The 14460-nt window shown below is 43.0% G+C and overlaps 1 protein-coding gene across 29 annotated transcripts in view; it reads left to right on the top strand.

Annotated features, from left to right (window-relative positions):
* Positions 1-7090, top strand: part of tcf7l2 (transcription factor 7 like 2) — a 90513-nt gene extending 83423 nt beyond the window's left edge. For 9 of the 29 annotated variants that reach the window (XM_020604988.1, XM_020604984.1, XM_020605001.1 and 6 more), the window contains 3 exons: positions 465-515; positions 1647-1719; positions 4847-7090. In XM_020604988.1, coding sequence (XP_020460644.1) covers positions 465-515; positions 1647-1719; positions 4847-5303 — 581 coding nt within the window. In that variant the 3' untranslated portion in view covers positions 5304-7090. Of the gene's footprint in view, positions 1-464; positions 516-1646; positions 1720-2259; positions 2334-2855; positions 2918-4846 lie in introns of those variants that run through there. The other 20 variants (XM_020604990.1, XM_020604993.1, XM_020604999.1 and 17 more) reach the window with 12 other exon arrangements.
* Positions 7091-14460: the final 7370 nt, after the last annotated feature.

The following is a 14460-nucleotide window of genomic DNA, read 5'->3' as shown; positions in this document are numbered from 1 at the left end:
CAACTGAATATGCATGACCCCCCACACTCTCCTCTCCCCTCTTGACACGCCTCCTCCCCACAGTGCCCCTTAGCGTTCTGGTATTGTGGTATGTGTGTTTTGAGAATGTGAAGTTGAAGCATTGTGAGAGCCATTAACCTTGCCAGTGTTGTGTGCGTGGCCCAGTTTTATAATGCCTGTGCCCTGCAGATAGAATGCACTACTGTACTGTGTCTGTGCGACTGCATGTGTGTGCGTGCTTGTTGGGCTGCCCCTCGCTTGCTTTCATGCATGCTTTGATACCAACAAAAGAAATTCACTTACATCTTAAAATTAAGGAGGTTTGCTAATTCTGTGATTTATCTACTTTTTATTCTTCTGATCGTACTGTGAGGAGCATTGCCGACTTGTTATTGTGTATTTTGCGCTCGTTTGGTGACGGATTTCTTCTTGAAGGCCTCTCTATCTGTTCTTTTTTTTTTCAGAACACAGAGAATATTTTCCAAACCCTTGCCTTTCACTCCCTCCGATTACAGGTGCTAATGTCATTTTGAGTATTAAATTACTAACTTGTTTTTTTTTCTTTTAATTAATGCATATTTATCTATGAATGTGCAATATTAGGCAGGTTTAAGCTTAAATTCTCTATTTTTAAATATGCACTTTTTCTTTGCTGCTTCCTTTTCTTAAAATGTTGCTGTTGTTTATTTGACTTCAAGTTAGGTCATATTTCATTTAGTTTACCTCCATTTACTCATGTTGCTGCTTAGTTTAGAGCATCTTCGTATTTTGGCAAAATCACTTTGCAGTATGCTTGAGGAACTGATGTTATGAAGTTAGTTATCACTGTGACCTGGAGGATGTGGCGTCAGGGTAAACCTCCTTAATCTAAATGCTTCAGTAGCTGCGCTTGTGCCTTTCCCAAAGGCCAGCATGAGTTTGGCCTACTGCCCCCTTTAAATCTGCCTCTACTCAGAAAAGGCCTGGACCCAAACACTCCACCACACTATTCTGCTGTCTCTCTGCTCTGCTTCTGATAATGGCACCATTACTGGGTAGAGCTAGCGAGAGACTGGCAGCGTTTCTGCAGTTGACCGCCAGTGTTGATAGAGAACAGTCAAGTGTTTGATGCCAGGTCTAAGGAGTAGATTCCCTTTTTAGGCTCAAACCTCTTTAAACCTTCCCCTGGCCAGGGCTAACTCACCACCGTGCTGTTTTAGCACTCTGCTCCTGCTGCCTAGTTCTAGCACCTTTACCTTGTCTTATAGTGCACCGATAACATCTAGCAGTTAATTAATCCAATCTGCATTTGCTCCATTTATATCCTCTCAACCAAATAAGCACTTCTTACGTTCCAGCTTTAACCCCAGTCAGAATTTAGATTACTGAAAGTGATTGTTTCCGCATTAATATCATAATTTGATCATGTGCATGCATGTTGATTTTAACCAATGTCTGAAACACACTAATTGTGTTCAGTCCTATCTTTAAGGGGAGGGTTTGGGGGGATTTCTTGCACAATGAGCCACTGCGAAGCTTCATAGATTCACTGTTATCTGTTTTTTCTCCTTATTTCTCTCCTCCTTTTGATTTCTGTTCCTCTTTTGGGGGGTTTTGGTTCCAACTCTCCTCTCTCTGCTGGCTTCCCTTCCCTGTTGCGGCATCAGACCTGAGCGCTCCTAAGAAGTGTCGAGCACGCTTTGGGCTCGACCAGCAGAATAACTGGTGTGGCCCGTGCAGGTGTGTATGGTGTATGCTTGCACTGGCCAGGGCCAGGTGAAGGCTGGGTAACTCTATGCTGGGACTTCCTCCTCTGCTCTCTGCTGCTTCCTGTCTTCTCCCCCCTCCCCTCTGTCTGTCCCGCCAGGCTACCATGACCTCATAGCTTCCTCCAGCCACGCCCTGCCGGTCTATCTCTAGGTTCCCACTATTTGATTTTTACCTCCTGTTTGGGAAGAATGGCATTAACAGCATATGCTAGTGTTTGTATGAGTGGTGACTGTGTGTATGTGTTTCTGGGGTTACAAGGGTTTTATTGCAGGATTCAAAGTACAGTAACCTCCACTGACATTGCTCAGAAACCCTAAAGTGGCAGGTCGAGGCTTGGAGGATCTGGAGCCTGATGGCTTGGTCAATATGGAGGACATCCCAGTGTTGCCAGCCTAAACCTAAGCCCTGGCTACGTTGTTTTCTGTTCAATGACATGTCCATTTTCTTTCTTTTTCTTTTCTTTTTTTGTGTCTTTGTGTATATGTTTGTGTCTACCTCTTTGGCTAACAGATGCAAATACCCCAAAGAAGTGTCGTGCCTTGTTCGGGCTTGACCAGCTGAGTTTATGGTGCAAACCATGCAGGTATAACTGCTGTAGTACCAATGGGAGGAAGACATCCACAATGAGCATCCTCTTTTCCTTGATGATTTGCTCAGATATCCCTCTAAAACGCTTCCATCAGTGTGGTAACAGATGGCAAACTCCTCTGCTCCTTGTCCTTACTGAGGAGCTTCCTGCTATAAATTCCCTCAGCAAATTTTTTCACTGAACTTAGTTCAAGCCCAGTCGCAGAAAATGGATTTCTACATAAGATTACTCAATATCTTGCTGTGTGATCACAGTTTCCTAATGTAATTTGGAATAATGTTTCTTACAGTTGGAGTTACGGTTGAAATCCATTTTCTCTGCAGGCAGTGGATAATTCCCTCCCATCGTAACTGTCATGTATGTTCTAATTGGCGCCCTTTGAATAACAATGTTATGCTTAAAAATTTAGCCCTGCTTTCTCTGAGGGCCTGCTCAGTGACACTCTTTTCTGTGCCCTCTTCCTCCTCCTTCTCCACCTCTTCTTCCTCCAAACTCCTCTTCAATAACCCTTACTTAGTCCCTACCTGTTGTCTTTCTGTTCTGACACAAGCAGTCTTTGAATTGGGAATATTTTCATGGTAGGTATTTGTTTCTGCTAAGTAACATCCTTCTCTGTGTCCGGCTTGCACCACACCCTGCCCCACTCTTTCTTGACACAACCTTTCTTCAGCGCCAACCATTGCAACACTTTGTTTGTTACTGCTGCTTCGTGTTTCAGTTGATTTTCTTTTAACTGTTTATATTGGTAGGTTCGAAATCAAACTTTAGTCAGATGGGTTTTTTTTTTTACAAGCTTATACAACTTTTCAAGTGGAAATTTTTGTTTTTGTCACAATCTTGTACTGAAAGTCCAAGAATTCAACAGATCACCTATACTACTTTTGCTATTAAAATTTTCTTTCAAATAAGTAGGATGTCAACTCACCCACCATCACGTAGTCCATCACTGGTGGTGTTTCCACTTGGCTCTTTCATTTCCCCTCCGGCTAACATAAACATTAGCAAAATTCCGCTTTGTTCCTTAAAGAAAGGGAAAAAAAGCAGAGCAGGAGATCAGTAGACTGGAAAGTGCGATAATTCCGTCTTCGTTTTAGGAGCAGAGAGGTTAAAAGTTCTCTCTGGGCTCAATTTCCTAAAAGATGCATCTGGTGTAATTTCCCCCGAGACGGAGAAATCAATAACGTACACAGGCACATACTATGAATCGATATGTCTGTTAAAAAATGGATATTAGCTCATTTGTTGCAGTTTGACAGACAGTTATTGAGAGCGAGATGTGTATGTAGCTGCAAAATGATACCTTTTTACGCCCAGTCGATAGTCCGCACCACCCACTGGTACAGTATCAGTGCAGAATGCAGTCGAAAGCCCTATCTGCACTCTTTTCTAGACTTTTCCAGTGTTCTATACTGTCTGGTGTAGTGTGCCTGTACTGTTGAGCTTATTGGAAATGCATGCCCGTTTTTCACTAGAGCATGCGATCAAAGTTTCATGAGGCCCTTCTTACCCATTTGCAGTAATATGCTTTCTCTGTGTTTGTTATCAGAATTACAGGAAGTCAGCCTTATGTTCTAAAAGCCTCAATCTTTCTTTTTTAAACACCTTATCTACCTACTCCTTGTCCCTTATGAGTCTTAAATACTAATATTCCATGGCCTTCAGGCATCCTTGTGATAGAATATAAAGCTGAGAGACGGGGTCACTGCCAGGGTCAGGGTGGGCAGAGATTCCCCCTTAACTAAATCTGAATGCAGCCTTCACAGCAGAGTCACCACAGATAAATTCAACAATCCCATGTTCTCCTAACTCCTTCCCCCCTCCCTTCCTTTCCCGTGCTCATTCATCGGGTTCCACTGAGGGCAAACAGGCCTGGCCTCAAATACCCCAGACTATGTCACATAGCTCACACACACAGACACACACACACACACACACACACACACACACACACACACACACACACACACTTGTGTCTGTGGGGTAGACACGGGGTAGTGTGGATTCTTGTTGACTTTTTCGCCTCATATCCAAACTCCCTCCCCTCAGGAGAAGAGAGTAGAGCCAGATAGAAGTCGAGACAGATCCAGTAACCTTGTGTTGCTGGAGAGAACAGACTGATCCCCCAGGTGTACTGCTGCCTGTAAGACAGAGCAACCATTACTACATCTAATCTGCTTCATTTTGTCCTTGCATCATCATCATCATCGTCATCGTCATCGTGTGTGCATTTCATCTCCTTGCTGCTTCCTGTTCCTGTGCCTTTTCCTTCATACCGGTCCTGTCTGATGATTGTGTATAGAAATGTCGACTGTCATTGCTGCCACCTTCTTAGCACAAGGTGCTACTTAAATGTACCTGCAAAATGTTAACTGTTATAGTTTGTAAGGAATGGCCTTCCTTAATCTAAGAAGGCAAAGGTGCATTCAAGTCAGCAGCAGAGCTAAGAGGCGATACGGTTTGAAGATGTGATGCTAAAAGATCTTCTCTTTCTTTCGCCTTGTCCCTCAGGAGAAAAAAAAAGTGCATTCGCTACATCCAAGGTGAAGGCAGCTGTGCCAGTCCTCCCTCTACGGACGGAAGCTTACTAGACTCCCCCCCATCCTCCCCCTCCTCAGTGGTTCCCTCCCCCTCCTCAAAAGAGTCCAAACCTCAGACTGAACAAATGCAACCTCTCTCACTGACTATGAAACCGGCCCACCAGCCACTCCACCACCCGCACCTCCTGGCTGGGCCTCCACCATCATCTTTGGTTCAGCTGGAAAACTCTGCTGCAGCTAACAAAACACCTGGCGCCTCCTCCCACAATGGAGCCCTGGAGCACGGTGACGTCTCGTCCTCGCGGCACCTGGGCTCCTCTGTGGCGTCTTCAATGGCCCGGCCCTCAGCATCGCTGTGTCATTCCCACTCGCTCCTCCCCTCCACGACCCCTCAGCCTCTGTCGCTAGTGACCAAGTCTATAGAATAGTCTACCCTATTCTTCTTCTCTTTTCTAGCTCTGCACACACACAGACGTACACACACCTTTCTAGGCCCTCTCTCTACTATATTTCACTTGCCGTCAGTTTTTTCCTCTTCGTTTCTGTGCCATAGGGCTTTGAATTTTTTTTTTTGTTTTATTAAAGTTCATTGGTCAATATTTGACCCATCATTATCAAAAAATCTAATTATTATAAAGAAATGATACAACGAGCTGTAGTATAGCTTTTGTGAATCTGCCAAAATTTTTATGAATTTTGTTTTGTCTTTTTTGTAGTGTTAAACAGTGCAAACAAAAATTATCTAGTTCAACTTCAAAATGTTTAAAAGACGGATATAAAAAGGTAGGCTAGATTATTCACTGAGCCCTTTTCTTGAAAGAGTTGGTTCTCCTTCTTTATTTGTATTAAATACGAGCTTGCGAACCAATCATCTGACATCTGTTCAAACTCTAGGAGGGCATGAGGCTAGCGGTGACACCTCTCTGAGGAACATCTTTAATTGTGATGTTACTTGTTCTTGTTTAAATGTACAGAATAATGGGGACGGGGGGATTACTGTGTTAAATATGCATTCTTCCACTGCGTCGTCTTTTTTCTTTGTCGTTTACCTTTGGGGTGGAGTCAGGCAAGTTGGGTGGGCTTGATGGGAGGTGGGGGTGGGAGGGTTGAGGGTTCTTAAATTCAAAATGTCAACGCTAGGACCAGTAGTATTTATTGCTTTAGAGATTGCTTGTTGTATCTTGTATGTGTCTCTTTTTGACTTTTGTTTTCTTAATACATTGTACAAATTTTTTTTTCTTAAGGTAAGTGACGTATATGGACGATCCATTTTTACAAGGAGGTTTTAAAAGGCAGATCTTTTATCGGTTTCTTTCCTCACTGAAAACCTGGATTCCACGCAGTGTACCGTGTAGATCTCATGAACATAAGTATGCACAACTTCATTTCAAGAAATGCGTCTATAAGCCATTTTACAAAAAAGAAGAAAAAACTTGAAAGTAGAGACGGTGGGTACCATGTCTTCAGTAGTTGGGAAAACGTCTAAAGCCCTTCTTTTTTATTGCACAGTCACATCTCTCAGACTGTAGATTCGTGTACAGATTTTCCGTGCCAAATTTTGTGACAATTTTCTCGGCCCCTCTAACCATGCTATAGGGATCTTTTTTTGTTCATTTTGTTGGGTTTTTTTTTTTTTTATTTCAATACCATTCTTTGCTGTGACGTTACATAGATTGCTATGTATGTAGTATAAATGTTGCTATAACAAATGTGTTTGGTAGCAAATTGTCAAAATATTAAAATTTAAACTTAATAAAAATACGGACATCATACTGTATAAACCCACAAGGGCCAAATTATGTATATTAGGAGGTTCATAAAAAAACTATTAAATACAAAAAAATACAAAAACTGCCACTTTTAAGTACACTACTGCATATAGGTAGATAGAAAAAATAGGCATGTTGATGTTGCAAGAGGCTGTAAAAAAGCTACAAGAGAATCATCCACTCGGTGCCATTGTAGTTGACATGACGCGACTGTAATCTGTCAATTTCTTCTCTGGTTTATTAAGATGCTAATGATAAATAGTTTGAATGTTTCCTTAACGGCTGTGATGTTCCTGTTCTATTTTATGCTCTTATCTTTTTGTTTGTTTGTTTGTTTTTTCCTGTTATTTTAAATGGTTCCAAAACCATGTTTTTTTGTAATGAATAAATGTTTATGCTGTACAGTCTCTGTAGCATGCAGTTCTGTATTAATAAAAGCAACTTAGTATGTGCATATCTGTCTTCCTTTTATTCTGAATTTCACCAGCGAGGGCACCGACCTGAGAAAACATTTAACCGGCGTCTCGGCAAGTAGCTAATTTAGTTCAAGTCCTCCTCTGCAGTTCATGGCAAAAAAAATAATTTGGATATATTTAAAGTAACTATGATAATCTCTTAAGTTGCCTTTTGTGAATTATGTCACTGTAATCAACTGAAAATAGTTTAGTTTCAAATTATTAGTAGATATCAAAATGTTGAAAACAGAAGGTGACAAATGAAACAAGAAATTATCTCTGGTATGTAGAGTAATTTGGAACAAAGCTAACAACCTTATTCCTCCTCTCTTCTAGTTTAGATCCTGAAAATAAACCTTTATTTTATATTTTTTTGGGAGGAAATACAGAGAATCTTCAGGGTCATTTTGAGAAACTCCTGCTGCAGTGACTATTTTATAAATTCAACTGTTTACTACTTTGTGTTTGCATACGTGCAAAATAACACTAGCAAATAATCAAATACCTGCAGCTATTCAGCTTTTAAACCAATGTACACTTGTTTAAAATGTCCTGTTGCCATTCATTGTTTTATGTAAAATGCTTTATTCCAGATTGTAATTTTTATATTTCATCATAGAAATCACTTGAAAAGCATTTACTCATCTACTACAGTGCATACTACCATCATTTTGCCGAACAGACTGAGTTATGTAACTACATATATGCACAGTCTTTAGGCCAGCCAGTCTTGTAAAAGCTGGAAACTAATGATACAAGTTTTTTTCTGGTAATATATTTGTTAAAAATGTTATATAAAAATAAGCATTTTAGAGTATATGTAGGTTGTTTGTGCCACATTAGAAAATCTAATTTTACTACAGGACAGCTGTTCATGTTTTCTGCTGTTTATCAATACTTCATCTCAGATGACTTGTATCCAGATGTTAACACTGGCCAGATTGTGTCTCGCTTTGATCAGACACACTTCAGTTCACACCACCTATCAAAGTACAACTCAGACAAATCCTAAGCAAGTTGTGATTACATTCTCCGCTCTGTTTGGATTTCATCTAAGAAGAAACATCAGAGGTTGCTAAAGAGAAAATGCACAATATCACAAGGCCATGTAGAGACAGAGAGGAGGCTCATTGGTAGTATTTGGTACCTTTCATCAGGTACAGACCGAGCCTACTGTGCAGTAATAAGCACAAGTAAATCAACTGTGTTTTAAAGATTTGTTGTTCGATATGCACACGACAAATTAGACTAGAGCGTCCTGAGACCATGATGTAACGTTTTCAGCTGTCTGAATCAGCAAAAATGCATTTTAGTACCGAATATCAAAGAGGTCAAATGAGATAAAAATGTAAATACGTATGTCGTTAGAAAACATGGAGAGTACAAAACCATATAAATGTGGCAACTATAGAATGATGCTGGAAATTTGAGGTAAATGTGAAAACTACCGTACAAAATAAGTTACTGAGGTTGTGATCTTCAACACTTGATAAGAAGAATCCCCTTTGGCATACATGTCTGAACATAATTCCCATGAATTCTCAATATTATGGATTCACTTAAGAAACCAACGGTGCTTTCCTATTTATTTTAAGCTTGCTTAAAACTACACAGTATAGCCAAGCAAAGTATTAAAAAACAAGTGCAGCTGAAATATAGCATGCTTTTGTACTTGCACGCTGCAATGACGTATAGGCCACCCTCCTGTGAATACAAAGCAAAGAACTGAAACCAGGGGGATGGGTTCAGTTGTGATTAAGCAAATGTGGGACTCTTCTTTGGTCCCTTTGAATGTATACAGTATGCATATTTAATCCATCTGTGTGGGCTATACCACTGAACTATAAACCATCAGACTATTGATGTATAAATGGACGCATCCATGACAGTTCTATTACATTACGAGGAGGACGAAAGGCTTTATATACCTGAGTAAAGAAATGATATTTTTTGATGTCAGTGCGGCATGGAGGAACAATGTTGAAGGCCACTGCTGCAGGCAAGCATACAAAACAGAAAACACTGTGGAACATTAAACATGTCCCCTAGGTTGCAACAAACAAAACAGCAAAATATATTTTTTCAGATGAGAAGACTGACCCTGATTACGGTGGTAGGACAAATTTGAAAGGTTGCTGAAATGGCCACAGTATAGCATAAACATCCACAATCTCCTTTGCTGAAGATGAAAATGTCATTTTCATGCAGCTTCATATCAACAGATTTATATCATCCTTCATAACGATATTCCTCTTTTCACCCCAATTAGGTTTAATACAAAGTTAAAAGAAAATGGAAAGAGGTTTTTCCAAGGCACTCTTTAGATTGGAGCCACAGCTTTTTATGAAAAGAGTTCTAATAACACTCTTCAAGGAATAAAATGTTTTAAAAAACTGATTTGTGCAGATTATTCACAAGCACATGTTGAAACCATTTTCAATGTACCGCAGTCCTGCAAACCTTCCTTCCTTCATTCCTCATGCACTTTGTATGCTGCTCCTTAAAGACCACTGCAAGGCCAACACAAATTATACAATAGGTTTAAAAAGCACTTGAGTGATTGTTTGGGAATGTGCCCTGTTTGCACTGTACTTGACCCCATTTCAGGGACTAAGATTTAAGTTCTGCGTCTCAGAGCGATAATGGTACTTGTAATAAATGTTAGATGCTAGCAGGCAAGGTTCAGCAAATTGGAAATGCGGCTTCACAGCATGGACAACAGCCCAGCTAGCCAGGCCCATGTAGCTGATGTGGGGGCCTCCTAGACGTAGCTCAGCCCAAGCTAGGCGCTCCCCAGCAGTTCCCGAGCATCTGGGATTTCAGCCAGGTGGCTGGGTGACAGTTGGCGAGCCCAGCTAGCCAGGCCCATGTAGCTGATGTGGGGGCCTCCTAGACGTAGCTCAGCCCAAGCTAGGCGCTCCCCAGCAGTTCCCGAGCATCTGGGATTTCAGCCAGGTGGCTGGGTGACAGTTGGCGAGAGTCGTAGCTCGAAACAAATGCCCACAGTGCATCAGCTGCCTGTTCACATTTCAGATCGAGTTTCCCCACTCTGCGACACAGCCACTGAGTAAACAACTGGTAATTGGCAACTCTATAGTCAGGAACATGAAGCTAGAGACACCAGCGACCATAGCCAAATGCATTCCTGGGCCCAGAGCGAATCCTATTTGAAGCTGCTGATTAAGGATAAAGGTAAATACAGTAAGACTGTTATTCACATCAGCGCTAATGACTCCTGACGACTTAGTTAGTCTGAGGTCACTAAAATTAATGTTGAGCCTGTGTGCATCTTCGCCAAAACAATGTTGGACTCCATAGTTTTCTCTGGACCCCTGGGAATAAACCTGGTCTGATTAGCAGAGACCATCCATCCAACTTCAGATGGTGTGGCTCTCATATCTAGAAATCTGGACGAGTTTATTGTACAACCTAAATTATGACAACTCAGATTTGAGACCAGGATGCAGAGCTGCAGTCTTACATGCCTCTCTGCAGACTCTTTGCAGCTGCTGCCCACCCAAAACTCCCAGCACCCCATAGACTGTGTCTGCCCCCCACCACCTAAATTATGTAAATTAAAATCAATGCTCACATGGGTGATGACAATGACACCTGGAGGTGCGTGACTGGGAGGAACGGCCTGCCTGATCTGAACCCAAGTGGTGTTCTGTTATTGGACTTCTGTGCTAGTCACAGTTTGTCCATAACGAACACCATGTTCAAGCATAAGTGTGTCCACCAGTGCATGTGGCACCAGGACACCCTAGGCCGGAAGTCTATGATCGACTTTGTAGTTGTTTCATCTGACCTCCGGCTGTATGTCTTGGACACTTGGGTGAAGAGAGGGGTGGAGCTGTCAAATGATCACCACCTGGTGATGAATTGGATACGATGGCGGGGGAGGAAGTTGGACAGACTCGGCAGACCCAAACGTACTGTGAGGGTCTGTTGGAAATGTTTGGCTGAGCCCCCTGTCAGGGAGATCTTTAACTTCCACCTCCGGCAGAGTTTCCACCAGATCCTGAGGGAGGTTGAAGACATTGAGTCCGAATGGACCATGTTCTGCACCTCCATTGCCGATGCGGCCGCTCTGAGCTGTGGCCGTAATGTCTCCGGTTCCTGTCGTGGCGGCAATCCCCAAACCCAGTGGTGGACACCAGAAGTAAGGGATGCTGTCAAGCTGAAGAAGGAGACCTTTCGAGCCTGGTTGGTTCGTGGGACCCCTGAGGTAGCTACCGGCAGGCAAAGTGTACTGCAGCCCGGGTGGTTGTGGAGGCAAAAACTCTGGTCTGGGAGGAGTTTGTTGAGGCCATGGAGAGGGACTATCGGTCGGCCTCAAAGAAATTCTGGCATACCATCTGGCGCCTCAGGAGGTGGGCAGCTGTTGACCTCGACTGGGGATATCGTTGGACGGTGGAAGGAATACTTTGAGGATCTCTGGGGATATCGTCGGACGGTGGAAGGAATACTTTGAGGATCTCCTGAACCCCAGCGTCACGTCTTCCGATGAGGAAGCAGAGGTCGGGGGCTCGGAGGTAGACTCGTCCATCACCCAAGCTGAAGTCACCGAGGTAGTTGACAAGCTTCTCGATGGCAAGGCACCGGGGGTGGATGAGATCTGCCCTGAGTACTTAAGGTACCGGATGTTCTCTGGATGTTGTGGGGCTGTCTTGGCTGACACACCTCTGCAACATCGCTTGGCGGTTGGGGACAGTGCCTCTGGATTGGCAGACCAGGGTAGTCCCTCTTTTCAAGAAGGGGGACCGGAGGGTGTGCTCCAATTATAGGGGGATCACACTCCTCAGCCTCCCCGGGAAAGTCTATGCCAGGGTATTGGAGAGGAGAATTTGACCGATAGTTGAACCTCGGATTCAGGAGGAACAATGCAGCTTTTGTCCTGGCCGTGGAACACTGGACCAGCTCTATACCCTCTTCAGGGTGGTGGAGGGTTCATGGGAGTTTGCCCAACCAGTCCACGTGTGTTTTGTTAATTTGGAGAGGTCATTTGACCGTGTCGGTCAAATGGCGCCCTGAGGGGGTGCCTTGGGAACACCTTGGCATTCCCCTGGAGGAGCTGGAGGAAGTGTCTGGAGAGAGGGAAGTCTGGACATCTCTGCATAGACTGCTGCCCCTGCGACCCGGTTCCGGATAAGCAGAAAAAGATGGATGGAAAATCAACTCAAGAGGAGTTTTTCACAAGAACCCAATTAAGACTTATCCTCATAGAGCAAAATAACAGTACAATCAAATGTGGAGCTTGAAGGTTCCACTTCATGATTGTGTCCCACCCCCCCAAGTTGCCCATGATAGCGGCACGTATGCATGCAGCGGCCTGGGGCCCTCAGCGGCCCGGGGCCCTCAGCGGCCCGGGGCCCTCAGCTCCAAACGAAATTTTGTTATACCTGTCACAATGTTACAATGACAATAAAAAAAATAAAATTAACCTCTGTTTGTGAATGACTTGATAAGTGAACATCACATTGGTTTGTCTTACTGAAACCTGGTTACAGCAGAAGGGATATGTCAGTCTAAATGAATCCACCCCACCTAGTCACAGTAACTCTCATCCCTTGAAGCACAGGCCAAGGTGGAGGTGTGGCAGCAACCTTTGACTCAACCCTAGACCTAAACATAGCCTCGCACTGAGTCTTTCACACCCAAAATGGAAAACCTAAAAGCCAGTTCTATTTCCACAGTCCACATGGGAGGCAGAGCTTTTAGCTATCAAGCTTCTCTCCTGTGGAACCAGCTCCCAGTCTCAGTGGGGGAGGCAGACACCCTCTCCATCTTTAAGATTAGACTTAAGACTTTCCTTTTTGATAAAGCTTAAAGTTAGGGCTGGATCAGGTGACTCTGAGCCTTCCCTTAATTATGCTGTTATAGGCTGCTTGCCCCCCCTCCCCTCCCATTATGCTCTGAGTTCCTCTCCTCTCTCTCCATGCATCTATATGCCACCATTACATGTCATTAATTGTGTCTCCTCCCGTAGTGTGTCCTCTCTCTCTCCCTGTACCTCTCTGCAGGTAGCCCTGGCTCAGGAGCTGTATGTTTCTGATGAGCAGTGACCAGCCACATCAACCTGCCCAGTGTTTGATTGATTGTTGTTTTGTTTGTTGTGTCTTGTTGCTTTTCTGCTCTTTCTCTCTCCTCTATCCACTCACCCTAACTGGTTGAGGCAGAAGGCTGCCCACCAAGAGCTTGCTCAAGGGGTGTTTGTTGGGTTTTCCCTCTATAATAATGATAATGATGATGATGATAATAATAATAATAAGGTCTAGACCTTTTTTTCTAAAGTGTCCTGAGACAACCTGATTTGGCACTATACAAACAAAACTGAATTGAATTATTTAGCTTTGTTAGCTCATCACATATGTCATTAGTTTTTGATGTTCAAAACCCCCTGTCAATACCTCATAATAGTTGATACCATACCACTGAGTAACTTGTAGACTTGTTCTCTTTTCCTAAACTATTTTTGAAGGAATTGTCCCACTCTTTATTCAGTAACAACTGTCCCCTGACCTTGAAGAAAAAATGATGCACATGAAATGTGAGTATTTTGAGAGATTTTCTCTTTCCTACAATATGAAAGGGTCTCTTATCTATGAAATAAATAGGGGCCACCACACAAGGGAAAATTTGGTACAATTTGGTGCACAATGCTCCCCCCTCAAGGACTCTCCCAAAGTGTGCCAGCAACAAGGCCATCTTTAATCATAGAAAGAATCTATTTTGGATCCATTAAGACCATATTGTGTGCATTGGACTACAATAGATTCTGATAACAGGGACAATGAAAGCAGTGATTGAGTACACAGAGGAGAGGAATAAGCAACAGGGAGTGTAGGGATGTTCCATCAAAGAAAAAAATCAGACCAGAGCATGTAGGGTCTTTTTCCAGTTTCAGTCTCTCTCATAAACCTGCAATCCACTTTAAATGCTGAGGAATTTCATTCTGAAATATTTAAGGTCACTCAGCGGCAACAGCTGGACAACAACTGAAAGAAGAAACAGATCTGTTGTATTCTTAAAATTGTGCTTTGAGCCAACATGGCAATCACATCTTTTAGGGTATTGTCACATGTGCCATGTTTAGCTATGTCTGACCAGGCAACCATGAAAGTGTCATTTACTGAAACCACAATCATCCAGCCAGTAGCCATCATGACTGATGAAGGCAAAGGATGCCCTATATGGGAGATTATAGCTACAGTATGTAACGTTTTCAGATATTAGTTGTAGAAATCTGCTCCAAAACCTGTAGTTAATGTAGAGAGGTGCTGTGAAAGCCTGCTGTGACTCAGTGTCACTGAACAGCACTGCCAGCAGTACAGATATTAGCTTCTGAAATGTTTTGAGCA

The sequence above is a fragment of the Monopterus albus genome, unplaced genomic scaffold, assembly GCF_001952655.1.
Source record: "Monopterus albus unplaced genomic scaffold, M_albus_1.0 scaffold69.1, whole genome shotgun sequence".
Classification (NCBI taxonomy): Eukaryota; Metazoa; Chordata; class Actinopteri; order Synbranchiformes; family Synbranchidae; genus Monopterus; species Monopterus albus.
The sequence above is the reverse complement of the archived record's forward strand: the minus strand, read 5'-3'. Positions and strand labels throughout refer to the sequence as shown.